Genomic DNA, 13,467 nt, shown 5'->3' on the forward strand with positions numbered 1-13,467 from the left:
TACTCCCCGTGGCATCGTCTGTATCCCTACCCGCGTCCCCATCGCCACCCACTCTGACGATGTTGCGTGTATCGGCCAGAAGGTGCTCCACTTCCGTTCTAAAAGCAACCTGCGAGTACCTGGCGTGAGTGCGAGCGCAAACACACGGATGACGCTTGGTCGCGTGTGTGCGATCGCGCGGGCTCACCTGTGAACAACTCAGTGCATCCTACGGAATCTGACGCTCGTTGCGAGGAACGTCGTCCGTTTCACCTTCGACTTCCTTCCTCCTCTCGACTTTCGTTGTTCCCACTTTCATTTCATATCGTGACTCTGGACCCGTCGTAACAACCACGACGATTACTTTCACGCTCTTTCAATCTCGATACAGATTTCACTCGTCGGGTCCTCTTGCGATTCAAGTGGGATGCGTTCGAGAACTCGAGGGGTCCGGTCACCGGGGTGGTGTTACATTTCTGAAGGTGACACCGGATCGGGAAGGAGTAATTACCGGAACGCACACGTCGTCTGGAATTTGAGCGGAGGTTAATGGAAATGCGTCATAAGGAGATTACGGGAAAGATGAATTAACTGGAGAATAAGTGTAACGTGTACTATGTATAATTTACTGATGGGATTCGAAGCCGGTGGACAACAAAAAATGTTTTCGTTTTAATAGTAAAGGATGACGAGTAGATAGGAAAATATGTAACACAATAGTATTTATTATAAACAATATACGTTACAAACAAAACAGACATTATACTATACATATAACTTTGGGATCCAATTACTATCGATGATACGTGTAAAATAAATAAATGGAGATACTGAAGAATGTTCCAGGCATAGTTTATTTACTTTACTAATTGCACACTTCTGCCTTCTAAATTATGCAAATTGCATACTACAGTTAAATTTTACTTTCACAGAGTGTTAATGGTTTTTATCACGAACACATTCGGTTCCATCATTCTTTACTGACCGATGCATATGGCGACATCTGTCGACAATTGAATGCACTACGTTGAACCAATTCTTTCTCAAGATATCACTCGTTAGATACATTGCACACGATTGTTGTGTAATTTTGTGTCAATTACTATGTTATTGAATATCTTTTCCATTACGCTAATCAGAATGATTTTTCTTAATGATTTATGAATGGTTCTGAATTTTAACGCCTTATGAAATAAATGATAACGAAATTATATATAAATAACTATATATGTGTACATAAATAAATTGTATGGCAAATGGAGACTATGTATACATAAGTCTTATACTTCACAAACGGCATAGAACACAACTACATAATCGCTTATTTGAACTAATCAATCTCCAAATTCTCCTTATTGAATCGTTCGACGATATTGTGTAAATTGCGCGTTCGATGAAGGTTCTTGAAACATAAGATTCTTCGTCAAAATCTCGACTGTGCCTCTTGGTAAGTCCCATAATGTTCTTTGGCCTTCGTTGCATAATTATCGTTAAAACTTTCGGTACCACTGTACATCGAGAAACCACGACGGGACAATAACTCTCCTGGTACTATCGTGGGATTCGTATAACAAAAGTCTGACATCATATTCGTTTGTCTATTCAATTGATTGGACCTAAATAATTATACAAATATAATACAACAATCTTAATTGTAAGTAAAATAAGTGATAGAAAAGCAACTTCGAATGAATTTGAAAAATCGTTCAAAAGCGAAATTAAATTTAATTCTTTACAGTCGTATGTGGTGGTTATTGACTCGATGTTTATACTGTAGTTATTTTAACCAATAACAATTTCGTGATCAATAATGTAAAACTGTTCTATATGTTTTTTAAAATATAATAACTTTCATCTTTTTAAAAAGAATCGATTTGATTGGTGAACAAACTATTTACAGTTTTCATTCGCCTTAATTATGTGTTAAATTAACAAGAAGAAAAAGTAATGCAGAAAGAATCAATTGTAGAAAAATATAAATCTTGTACAAATATAATTTTTGTATTTTAATATTTTTATTTTTCTTCTTGTACTACTTCCTCTTCTCTTTGTAGTTTTAGTATTTTTAGACTATCAATTATACCGAAGAGTTTCTCCTATTGTCTTCTTATACAACAAGCATCGTTCATATGAATAGTTGTAACTAACGGTTAAACAAATTTTGTTCAATCAAATTCTGTATTTTTATCGGGATAGAAATTGAGAGATTATCCAAATCGATTCTTTCTCAAGTCCGATAATTATTGAAATTTTAAGAAGTATCTTTATTATCAAGGTCGAATAAATTTTTCTAAATAAAATTAATCGAACTGTAAAGAATTAAAGAAAGCTCCCTTAGAAGAATAATTGTAAAAAAAAAAGGAAAGAAGTTTTCTGCAAGCCTTTTTTAACTCGTGTACCCATCTCGCATTCTTTTAACAAGATAAGCTAAACAATCGCACTGCTATACAATAAAGATTCGATATCAATGACGGCCGCCGTGACTTAAGCAATAATATAAACGCTTTGTACCCACGTACCGCCGTGAAGCCCCGAATTTGGCAATCATATTTGTCTTTTAGAATGTAAATCTTACGTGATATATCCCAATATTGGCCTATATCGTCGAGAACGTGGCTCTTCCCAACAAAACGAAACGTCGGCTATGCATCTGATACCCATAATTTTAACAAGAAAACTCGTCAAATGTTATTAACTGCTACGCAATCATTCGTGTTACAAAAGCAAAGCCTTCAACGCGAGTTGTTTTTCACTCGAAGCGAAGCTCAATAGGATGTTTGTTTATCAAATTTAAAGGATTTTGGTGCAATTGTGGCGGAAGTTTGCGTGCACGGAAAAAACAAAAAAGAAACAAATATCCCGATTTACGGAAGTGATTACTTACCCGTCAGGAACCAACCGTTTCACTTTGAAAAACAGCACGCACACCAAAATGAAAAGCAATATAAGAGCACCGGTGACGATCCCGTACGCTATAGAGAAATACAGCACTATTTCATCGATTTCCTAGAAAGGTGAACAAACGGTTTTAAAGCACTGTCAATGATGAACAATTTCGTTGTTTTCACGTGGACGGTTATTTCTGGAAAGCTTGTATGTATCGTTATCAGTGACGTATTTATTTGCAGAATTATTTGTTCGAAAGATTGCCTTCTGAGAAACGGTGAATTTTCGTTAATCAGGGCACGTTCTAGCCGGCTCAAAGAATTCGCGGAGCGTGCTAACGGAACGAAGGCGTCTGGAAACGATAGACGGGTAGAATGCAAGAATGCGAAAGAATCTACGCCACGCGCGGCTGCGCTTCCTCGAACTAACGTATTTCATAATCCCCCTCTCTAACACTGGGTGTCAACACACTTAGGGCAACAAACAAACTGGACGACGACGCACGACTTCGCAGACCGCAGGACGCGTCGCACTGTAAATAAGTTCGAAAGCGAAAGGACGACTACTGCTCGCGTCGCGCGTAAACGTCGCTGGTCGCTCCGCCTATTCCTACGCAAATTGCATAGAATTGTTTACGCGTCCCCGCGAATCGCTTTCATCGCATACTTCTTGCGATTCTTCTTGCGCCAGTCCAACCTTGAAGGCACATAGTTGCATCTCAAATAGGCAACCGCTCGAGTGGTCGTAATTAGCGTTACAAAACAAGCTTTATTACGGCTATATGATTAGCCTCGATTCTTGTGAAAGCACTTACACAGACACAATGCGCCACGTAACACCGAACGTCTAATTTGATTAATTGCTCGCGAACAAGAAGTCGCGCGAAACGGAGGCAGTGCTGCTCTGTCAGGACGACGGAAACGTACGGAACAATTAGAAGGAATGAACAACTGGTAAGTCAGTGGTAACTCAACCATTTGTCTGGTCATTGTATTTACCCATACTTCGATGTATACATCGAGGGAAATTATGTCGCATGATTCACTACGTATTGACCGGGACAATTTACGGTTAGGAACCACGGATCCGTTTCGATGAAACGTTAAAAAAAAGCATTAGAATAGTGTACTTACCATTGTAAATATATAGTAGAATAAGAATGACACGGAACCTCGCTGGAAACAATACTAGACTAGCGTACACAATCAAGATATCGGTATCAGCGCGTTATCGTTACGGACTTGATATCTGCGAAAATCTGGTGGCATTGTAGAGCTCGTATTCAACGAAATCGTTGTACAATTGCTTAAAAACTTTTCTTCGAATACTTTACAGGAAATTGTACAGTGTGACAAATCCTTGAAACATCACATTGTGATTATAACTGTGATTCACTGATAACTCTTACACGACACACATATTTTGATTAATCATTGATCACAGAAGTCGAGTGTTGAATAAAGAATATAAGTTCCTCTGTATAAGAAATCGAATATCGCGGAGAAAACACGCAAGATCTAAGTGGATAATAACACGCTTGGAACTTCCGGCCGCTGGATCGATCCTTTCCCGAAGTCTTATTCTCGTCGAGCACTTACGATTCTTTTCAACGGAATAGGTGGTTAAGTAAATGAACACTAAGTAAGACTGAGACGAGAGTGAAGTTAAGTGTGTAACAGTGCCAGCAAAGCAATGCTGAATGCTGATAAACCCCTCCAGGCTGTGTCAGGTGTATATGGACGCACGTGTGTGCGCACGGCTGACTTCTTGCAAGGGTATCTGCGTCCTCCGCGCTCACAAATCAAGTCCGTACGCAGCACGAGTATGCGTTTACGTGGGTATTGTTAAATTCTTGTATCAGAATCAAACACAGACCTGCCAACGTAGACGCGCGGACACCGAAGACCGTGACAGACGTGAATGACGCTCATAGACGTTCGTCTACCGAGCACACCTGCCTCTGGAAAGAACTGTGTAAACATTGTGGTTGCAACAAGCCCTTTTCAGTTACGCAAGTTGTACACGCTCGAAGACACTAATTCAAGCAATTCGACAGTAACTAGAAAAAGTTAATTTTTTCTGCATTTTTCAATTAGGAATTTGTTTACAGATTTTTATTTCACAGAAATGAAACGAACTAAATAGTTTGGGAAGAATCAAATGCTTTCCAATTGTTCAAAGAGAAAAGTGTCTGAAAGAAACTGAGTTGTACAAAATATAATAATTCACAATATGCAGGGATGAGTAAGTACCTACAGAAGTACAATTGAGAAATAAAAGTATTGTATCTGAAGGTTTTATTCTGTTTCAAAGAATGACAAAAACATAATCGATATTTATTTTTAAACATAACTTCTTTAAATTTTACAGTAAATGCGATAACAATAAATATACAAATTTTATTAGAAGTGTATACAAGTGATAAAAAATATATATATTTGTCTGATATTCTCATCCAAACTAGTAAAATATATGTGAAAGTTGCAAAATCTGTATGTACATATATACACATATTTTTACACCATTTATACAATATCCAACAATGTCACATTATCGTATGTCTTAGGTCCCAGCATAGATGACATCATGAGCCATTGCAATACGTGAGGAAGTATCATACTCATACTTAAATATAAATAGTAAGGTATAGGTTGCGTAGAACCTATAAGACAGAACCATAAACCTCTTCTTGTACCATCTCGTATATGGTGGCTTAAGAAACTTGCTAATATGATCCATGAATAATAACTTAGCTTTGAATTTTTATATAAACTTGAGTACAAATTAAGTATAAACCATAATGCTATAGGCAGAGTGGTACAATGCAAAAATGGACGTTTTTTTAAATGTGTTACATCCTGCAAAAGAAATTCAATATTAAATTACATTCTAACAATTTTACAAATACGTGATAAAAAGTTTACAATAGAATACTATAATTAAATAAGATTATTTATGAATAATGAAAATGACCTTAAATGACTCATGTTTTTCAAAATGGTTTTTAAAATTTACCTGGAAGTATTATCATTTATACGAATAAGATATACTCATTGTCAAGAACAGAGGTTATGATATTACTTACATTTAAATTCCAACTGCGTGCTGCGATAAAATGATCTACGTCGATAAAAGACGATAAAAAGAAGCACCAGAAGATACTTGACGAGTTTTGAATAAGAGATTTTTTCGATAAATGTAAAATAAGTGCCCAAGTAAGTCCGCCAACAGCCGCATGAGTAATATTGTCAAAAATTGCGCGTGTCACAGTGGTTTTTCCGTATTTTAAACCTTGATCACCAATGAACGAACAAATACCTATAACACTGGTCAATATCACCGTCGAAAAAACTTCTGTTTTTACAAAAAACATTAGAATAGGCATATTAACAATTATTTGAATTTTGTTGTATTCTTTTCTGCTGACAGTTATGGGAGAAAATACTCTGGTATCAACAAAGACCCGCCATTTTAGATTATGAATGCCACACAACTACAGATGCGTTTATGACGCTCACGTTATAGTCTATTTTAGCTAAGTTCTTAATCAATGTAGGCTAAACCAGAGGGACTACAGAACTATAACGAGTACGAAAATTATGTTGCAAGAGAATATAATATATGTTTACAAAAATACCATTCTATGATATTATTAAAACAAGAAAAACGACAAGTTTGCGTGTAGAATGACATAATTATCGATTCCAATCTTTTTGCGTTAAAAACAAACACAGATGACGAATCTGCATCAAGCCATTCGGCACATTCACACGCAAGCTCATTGGTTATTATTCAGTTTTTGTACATTAATAAATTTAATACCTTCGAGAACAAATTTTGTATTATTTAAAGCTTGTATTAATTTTGTACATTACTCTTCACTTTATGTCGTAAGACATCTTATTTTATAATCATTTAAATTTCATTATGATTGTAAAATTTCAGAATGGTATCGGCCTTCCGCCAAGGCGGGATTTCTCTTTGACTGCGCTGTTGTCAATCGAAATAAACTATCGTAACATCGTGACATTTGAAGTTTACAATCGAGTAGTACACAGTCTTCGTGAAGTGTTTCCGGCGATACGAGGTGAAAGAAAAAAAATACTTCCTTCTGTCATTATACCGCATTCACGTTAAATAATGGTAAATATTCTTTCCTCTGAGCAAGAAATCGTTTTGAATATGCATTGTTTTGAAAATCGCGTATGTGACCTGGCTTTTGTTCTGATCGAGCATCGTTACTGCTTACTTATTTACACTATCGCGTGATTTAAGAAACACGTGCTACCAGAATTTCATTAAATTATTTCATAAAATAGTACCTTCAGAATACTGTGATAAAATAATTGTGTAACTGCAATTCTGCAAAAAAACATGTCGAACATGAAGGTAATATTTATTTTACGCGGAAAGCTTTACGTTAACGAAAGAAATAAATGTAAGAATTTCAAACATCTGTTTAGCCCTCTGTCAACATAAAGTTTTTAATAATATAATTTGTTGTAATTTCTCGTTTATAAATATATATACGATTTGATTTGTACAGATTTTCAACTACATAATTTACATATATAAACATTCATTACAAGTACTTTATTATTATTATTGTAAATTTTTAGCCTCCTGATTCTAAAAGAGAAGAATTTCGAAAGTACCTCGAAAGAGCAGGCGTTCTGGATGCCTTAACAAAGGTACTTGTATCTTTATACGAAGAACCAGAGAAGCCAGATGATGCTTTAGAGTATCCTTTCCATAAACTATGATTAATAAGTCAATATCGTACTAGAAAAATACTATTGATAGTCTTTCTTTGATATAAAAAATATTTCTTTAATAATCGCATCATAGATACATTCGTCAAAATCTTGGAGGTATAACAGAAGTTGATATTGAAATAAATACATTGAGAAAGGAGTTGGAGGAAACTAAGAAAATGATTGTCGAACTAGAGGCAAAATTAGTGAAGTACGAAGGGGATGGGGATTCAATTGATTAAATAATAAAATTTTAGATTATAATTCAATACTAGTCCCTGCTGGATACTGACTTTCGCAGAAAGACAGACCGAGTATGTGCCTTACAATAAATATAGCAAACATCTTTGACAGTTTAGAATTTAAGATAAATTAAGTTCTGTTTTGCAAATTCCATTAATCATAAGTCTATTTTGCAATCATGTTCATAAAAATATATGACACTTCTCATATTTGTTCTTTAACAAAATTAAATGTAACTAGAAACATGTGACATAGTTTGTAATCAAAACATAAAAGCAGGATATAGTAAAATAGAAGGTAAAGCCCAAATAAAATTTTGTTTCATCTAATACTTTTATAACGAACAAAATGTATTTTCTTTTTATACATGTTGTGTATATTTTTTCTGCAGAAACAACAAAAATTAGACAAATTTAATACGATATAGTAAGAGATTTTATTGTAAGTGGGTAAAACACCATGTTAAGTTAGAATTCAGATGTATTTGTGGCAATATACACAAATATTGGTTATCTAGCTTACAACCTAAACATGTTGAGTCCTTTATTCCATTGACATTTTCTGACAGTACTTTTTATTCACAGGCGTTTTTTTTTTTACAGTGAGTAACCTAAAATAAAAATAATGTTACAAAAATTAAGAAATAAGTTATAGAATATGAGAATTTATCCAGGATTTATTCTAGGTTTTTAAAATAATTACCAATTAGGTCTTAGGCAATCGTTGCGTGCAATTTGAATTCATAATAAAAAGAACAGCTTTCATGTTGGTTTTGCAGCTTGCCTGCGTTTAACTTCCCAATTATAAATGCGTGCCATATTTACTTCTGTTGTAGTAAACTGATCTCTAACAAAGTCTAAATCGTGTTCAACATAACCTAAATTTCTCTTTGCTGCTTCAATATTTTTTGTTAATATTTCTTGTGCATCGTCTAAGGTATATTCCAACATAACATTTGCTCCTAACCACAAGCATACTTTATCAGTAGGTGGGATAACAGCTTTTGCATACACTTGTTCCGACAAAAGAAATTGAGTTTCTAAATCTTTACTGTTATCTTTCTCTAATTGTAGTTTTTTAATCATTTCCAACGATCTCTCCAAATCTGGAATCTGCACCTTCAGCCGTCTCCTTTTATTAACCAAGTTATATTCCATGAATTTATATTTGCCATGGTTCTCATCCAGCATTTGAAGTACTTTGTCCGCAGTTTCGTACTCAGGTTGTGCCATAAATGCGTCGACATCATCCTATGTTTAAAATATATGAAATAATGCATTTGCTATATAATAAATTCAAATATCATGTTTTATTCTTTTATGACCATATAAGGTTCGCATTACAGAAAAGTATATGTAATGTATTCGGTATATTACAATAAATTAAACAGAATCAGTTCTCTTTATAAAATATAAAGATAATCAAAAATAGTAGTAGCAGTTTCTTCTTTTTTTATAGAAATTTGTATTGGAAGCCATGAGGATACTTCTTCATAAAAACCATTCGTCGCAACAAAATATAATATAAACACACAAAATTCCGGGATAAATAGCGATTATATTATAGTATGTTGCATGAATTTTTATTGTAATAATATACTTACTACAAAATCGGCCTCCGGTATTCCGGCGTACGACTTTTTCTCTTTATCCAGCCCAACGTTCGCTTTATTGTCACCGTCTTCCATCTTGAATTACATATACGAATTTTCATGACACACGTCTAGTTTCCATGACTGTTCCTATCATTTTAGGAAATTTTAATTTACTTATAATTTGCGTAAATGTATCTATAACTTTATAGTTCCGCATGCACCAATTTAAAATAGAAGTTTGTTTAGAAACAAAAGTTAAATATAGATTAATAAAACATTAAATAAATATATGTTATATTACGTATTATAAGCTGAGAGGTGGCGTTCTCTGGTAGCAAACTGCGGTATTATAAGCTTCTATCTATGTGCTGTTTACTTTATGATTTTAACCATGAATTTTATACTTAAAGAAACAAAAAGAGAAAATATTTGCAAAGTATTGTTAATATTCTTTCACAACATACAGTTCGAAAAAATCTTCCGTAATAATATGATTCGTTTATGTTCGTGAATATATGTTTATAATAAGAAAGAATGAGTTATAATTAGAAAAGTGTTACATAGATACAAAATGAATAATTGGAACGTAGGTGTTATTTTCGATTAAGTGTTAAAAGAAGAATTGGATTGTAATCACTTTCCAATAAAGATAATAATTATCCTTGGGAAATATTTAATACTATAAAGGATCGATCGAGTTGAACTTTGTGCTTTGAACACATTTAGGTTTTATCGATTGCCAATTATTATTTTAATCTTAAATAGCGTGCAAGCAATGAATACGTTGGCAACGCGAAACAAAATCATATATGTAGATATCCAATCGTATAATTATTACAAAGGTCACTGTGACACGAAACACTTTCAGCAACTCTTTTGTTGCATCATTTAATGCTAACCGGCACATCACGTTTCTACGCAATGTATACAAGTAACAATTCCCAAACAAAATTTTTGTTTCGAATATTTAACTTTGCACTTGTTGCGTACAAACACTATAGCGTGTGTGTAGAGTATAGAGATCTATGGAAGATGAGATCTATTAGTCAATTGCGCGCGCAGTTGCTTTTAAAGTCGATTTTCTCGAAAACGAAGCCCCGTATAAAAAAATGTTATTTTACATTTTCAATTCATTTTTTCACGCAGAAACGCTTCTTTCTTAGTTACACCGTTTCTTACGGTACACTTGTGATATCTGGGATAGTTTTTTTTTCGAAAGTACAAAAATATTACTCTACGAAAGATTGTTCTGTTTCCCATAACATTTCAGATTCTTGTTCTTTTTGTAATCGTTTTCTCGCCTCTCAATTCTAACGTACGGTTTCAATCTAAATTAGCTATCCACCCGCACCCCGCATATCCAAGCTCCGTGCACAGACGGACAAACCGACATTACATTTACGATTGACGCGGGGCGCATTCCTCCTCTTTGATACACTTTATTGGTCTAATAGAGCCGAATTGTTGCTGTATCGTGTAAAGAAGGGTAAGACCTGGACTATTCGTCTAGACGTCTTACACAAAAGGTTCCTCCTTTTGTGGGACGATCACGTTGCATGCAAAACAACCAACGAACGACGAGCACGTGTGAATTGGGTCGTGTTTGGTATTCATTGGGAAACATCGTTTTCTTAATTAATTTATCAATAAATCTGGCCCGACTGTAACAAAGTAATAAAGGCTGCTTGTAGATCGCAATCCTCTCTCCTCGCTTTCGTTTCATTAATGGGCGTGTTGCGCAAATTATGAGAGTGTTTATTAACAAACTTTACAATATTGAAACGAACAAGGAATTTCCTGCCGTGTATTACGCGTAACGTCAAACAAACGATAAATAGATTTTTCCCCTTTCATTTTCACTGACTCGTTAAACGCTAGTTATCGAGTTGTTCGAAAAGTCGTTTCGTTCTCCAAAATGGAGAATATACAATTTAGTAAAATGTTTATACACTCTAAAAAAATCGTGTTTCATTTTCACCAAAAAAAAAAAAAAAAAAACGAAATTACTTTCCGAACAATCTAATATTACAAATTATTTTTTCGTTCGACGCAACTTTATCTTACTCCGATCAATGCATTGAACAAGATTTCATTTTTATCCAATTTCCATCGTTTTCAGGTACATTGAAACATTAACGATTCCACCGAAGAGGATCCAAAATAGAAAACTGAAACTTCGATACCTTGCTCGTTTCGACCGACACCGATTTCCTTCTGTCGATTAATCAAACAGTGTATGGTTAATCAGTATCCAATTCTCGCCTACGTCGTTGCGTCTCCAAAATCACTGAGCGTGTGTTTACACCTCGTCAAACTGTACTCGCTGTAATCGCGCCACAGAGTGGGCCCGACTCCGCGTCCAGCTGCGGAATAATGTCAACTTTCTCGTTCAGCACGAGCGTAGAATTAGCTGGCTAGGATAGATTAAGGATGTAACGTTTGTTGTAGGCGCATAGATCACGATGATGACCCGTAACGAGTACGTGTCGAGCGACAGGGCGATCATATGGGTACGGGGTACACCAAACAGGAGTGATCCGAGTGAGCGAGTGACTGAGTGAGTTGGAGGTCGGAGGAGTATATTGGCCATTTCCGCAGGAAGCCCTAGGTAACCTGTAACCGCCATTGAGGTTGGAGCTAACGTGCCACAGATCGCTGTCGTTTCATAACAACCCGTTCTGAATTCGCTTGCCCATAATCTCGGCGCGTTAATTGATTGATTTTCGTTTTTCAGCATCGAGCCGCCAACTCGGAATGGGATCCGTGATCGAGCTCGGGACAAGAAAACGTTAAACGATGGTAACGTAACAACGTATTTTAATTAGAATACGAACAATGGCCGAGTCTCCGACCGGAGTACACGGTATTGCCTCTCGTGTTGCATCGTGAACTGAAGACAAGAAGAGTGAGAGCGAGATACTCCAACGCATGAATTGTGCTTTACTTTTCGAAATTGCCGGAAAGAATTGTCTCTCCGTTGTTCTACTCGATCTTCGTTTTTAAAGAGAAAAAGAAACGCGTGTAGTAATGGTAATTTATCTGTAATAATGGCTTCATTTCGAAAAATAAATTTCGAACGGTCGATGTAATCGAACGATGGTACGAAAATCTTCGAGTGGCAACGATCTAAGAGACAGTACTTTTGCTCGCATTTTGAAATGAAAAACGCCCTCAGAAACAAATCAGGGAGTTAAGTGAGTATTTTTAACGGGGGAGTATACGAACAAAGATACTGTATATGAACTTAGTACATGAACTAAGATTATTATAGAGAAATAATCAAATCTGATATTTTGCAGGAAACTACGAAAAGTGGATACGTCATTGGGTAATAAGAGGGGAGCAGAAATTCTTCTAAAACTCAATGTTATGATACTATGTCTGTGCTATGTACGTGACGTACCTAAGGAAAGAATTCCAGCGGTTTCTGGAATTGGTGAAGACAAGAAATGGAGGAAAGGACGAAAACGAGTTGTACTCGGGGCTGAAGTATTCAACGCTAGGACGAATTCGAGGAATAAAATTATATTTTCAAATTGCTCGATGTTTACGTGGTTATCTGTATCGATCGAGTCGAGTTCTCGCGTACGGTGAATAGCACGAGAATGTTTACAAGACGTTAACGCGAACGAAGGTAAATCGAAGTCCTCCTCCCCCCCTGATCCGATAGATATGCGTAACGTTGAAGAATGGATTTCTTTCGGGTCATGGTAAAGAAAGAGCCGATGCGTGGCTCCACGAGCAACAATGGTACCACAAATAATACCGACTGGCTCTTGTCGTCTGCAGATTTAATCTGTCGAAATGAGTCACCGTTTCGACTCGGCCACGGTTAAAAAGGGCCGTGGTACGGCATTAAACAAACAAATTGAGAAATTATTGCGCGATGAAAATGATTAGGGTGTCCCGGACAATTAAAGTTAAATATTGCTCGTCGAACGTCAACCTTAATAATTGTTACGGCGATTTAAGCGATCTTTTGATTCTAGATGTATATTATGTGTACCGTAC

At 35.7% G+C, this 13,467-nt stretch overlaps 4 protein-coding genes and 1 long non-coding RNA gene across 10 annotated transcripts; 2 read left to right on the plus strand and 3 right to left on the minus strand.

The window, feature by feature from the left end:
* Positions 1–814: 814 nt before the first annotated feature.
* Positions 815–4,752, minus strand: LOC143152370 (uncharacterized). 2 transcript variants are annotated; one of them, XM_076322404.1, is made up of 3 exons: positions 3,999–4,752; positions 2,864–2,985; positions 815–1,595 (listed from the first exon to the last, which is right to left on the minus strand). In XM_076322404.1, exons 1-3 carry the CDS (start codon positions 3,999–4,001, stop codon positions 1,403–1,405), a joined length of 318 nt encoding a protein of 105 aa, XP_076178519.1. In that variant the 5' UTR covers positions 4,002–4,752; the 3' UTR covers positions 815–1,402. The 2 variants fall into 2 exon arrangements, with proteins under 2 accessions (XP_076178519.1, XP_076178518.1); XM_076322403.1 differs by lacking the exon at positions 3,999–4,752 and adding an exon at positions 3,532–3,654.
* Positions 3,423–9,127, plus strand: LOC143152373 (c-Myc-binding protein). 4 transcript variants are annotated; one of them, XM_076322408.1, is made up of 4 exons: positions 3,423–3,818; positions 6,811–7,008; positions 7,485–7,606; positions 7,714–9,123. In XM_076322408.1, exons 2-4 carry the CDS (start codon positions 7,006–7,008, stop codon positions 7,859–7,861), a joined length of 273 nt encoding a protein of 90 aa, XP_076178523.1. In that variant the 5' UTR covers positions 3,423–3,818; positions 6,811–7,005; the 3' UTR covers positions 7,862–9,123. The 4 variants fall into 4 exon arrangements, with proteins under 4 accessions (XP_076178523.1, XP_076178522.1, XP_076178524.1 ...); XM_076322407.1 differs by lacking the exon at positions 3,423–3,818 and adding an exon at positions 5,846–6,649; XM_076322409.1 differs by lacking the exon at positions 3,423–3,818 and adding an exon at positions 5,846–6,453.
* Positions 5,240–6,551, minus strand: LOC143152368 (transmembrane protein 267). Its single transcript, XM_076322400.1, has 2 exons — positions 5,951–6,551; positions 5,240–5,723 (listed from the first exon to the last, which is right to left on the minus strand). The coding sequence occupies exons 1-2, from the start codon at positions 6,248–6,250 to the stop codon at positions 5,391–5,393; spliced, it is 633 nt and encodes a 210-aa protein (XP_076178515.1). The 5' UTR covers positions 6,251–6,551; the 3' UTR covers positions 5,240–5,390.
* On the minus strand, positions 8,192–11,779 carry Mgr (prefoldin subunit mgr). 2 transcript variants are annotated; one of them, XM_076322402.1, is made up of 4 exons: positions 11,640–11,779; positions 9,466–9,603; positions 8,565–9,112; positions 8,192–8,472 (listed from the first exon to the last, which is right to left on the minus strand). In XM_076322402.1, the coding sequence occupies exons 2-3, from the start codon at positions 9,547–9,549 to the stop codon at positions 8,624–8,626; spliced, it is 573 nt and encodes a 190-aa protein (XP_076178517.1). In that variant the 5' UTR covers positions 9,550–9,603; positions 11,640–11,779; the 3' UTR covers positions 8,192–8,472; positions 8,565–8,623. The 2 variants fall into 2 exon arrangements, with proteins under 2 accessions (XP_076178517.1, XP_076178516.1); XM_076322401.1 differs by lacking the exon at positions 11,640–11,779 and having other exon boundaries at positions 9,466–9,711.
* Positions 11,601–13,387, plus strand: LOC143152375 (uncharacterized). The gene is made up of 3 exons (XR_012993559.1): positions 11,601–12,064; positions 12,191–12,650; positions 12,756–13,387. It is a non-coding gene; the product is annotated as an uncharacterized LOC143152375 (long non-coding RNA).
* Positions 13,388–13,467: the final 80 nt, after the last annotated feature.

This window comes from Ptiloglossa arizonensis, chromosome 10, assembly GCF_051014685.1.
Source record: "Ptiloglossa arizonensis isolate GNS036 chromosome 10, iyPtiAriz1_principal, whole genome shotgun sequence".
NCBI lineage: Eukaryota > Metazoa > Arthropoda > Insecta > Hymenoptera > Colletidae > Ptiloglossa > Ptiloglossa arizonensis.

What these genes read in the sequence shown, in the direction of transcription:
- LOC143152373 (XM_076322406.1), top strand. An exon ending in AAGCCAGATGATGCTTTAGA is followed by an intron (nt 7,607 to 7,713) that starts GTATCCTTTCCA and finishes ATCGCATCATAG; the next exon opens with ATACATTCGTCAAAATCTTG.
- Mgr (XM_076322402.1), bottom strand. Translation starts at nt 9,549, where the DNA reads ATGGAAGACGGTGACAATAAAGCGAACGTTGGGCTGGATAAAGAGAAA. An exon ending in TACCGGAGGCCGATTTTGTA is followed by an intron (nt 9,113 to 9,465) that starts GTAAGTATATTA and finishes TTTTAAACATAG; the next exon opens with GATGATGTCGACGCATTTAT.
- LOC143152370 (XM_076322403.1), bottom strand. Translation starts at nt 3,582, where the DNA reads ATGCAACTATGTGCCTTCAAGGTTGGACTGGCGCAAGAAGAATCGCAA. An exon ending in CGCAAGAAGAATCGCAAGAA is followed by an intron (nt 2,986 to 3,531) that starts GTATGCGATGAA and finishes TCACCTTTCTAG; the next exon opens with GAAATCGATGAAATAGTGCT. An exon ending in AAACGGTTGGTTCCTGACGG is followed by an intron (nt 1,596 to 2,863) that starts GTAAGTAATCAC and finishes ATAATTATTTAG; the next exon opens with GTCCAATCAATTGAATAGAC.
- LOC143152368 (XM_076322400.1), bottom strand. Translation starts at nt 6,250, where the DNA reads ATGCCTATTCTAATGTTTTTTGTAAAAACAGAAGTTTTTTCGACGGTG. An exon ending in CACGCAGTTGGAATTTAAAT is followed by an intron (nt 5,724 to 5,950) that starts GTAAGTAATATC and finishes TTTCTTTTGCAG; the next exon opens with GATGTAACACATTTAAAAAA.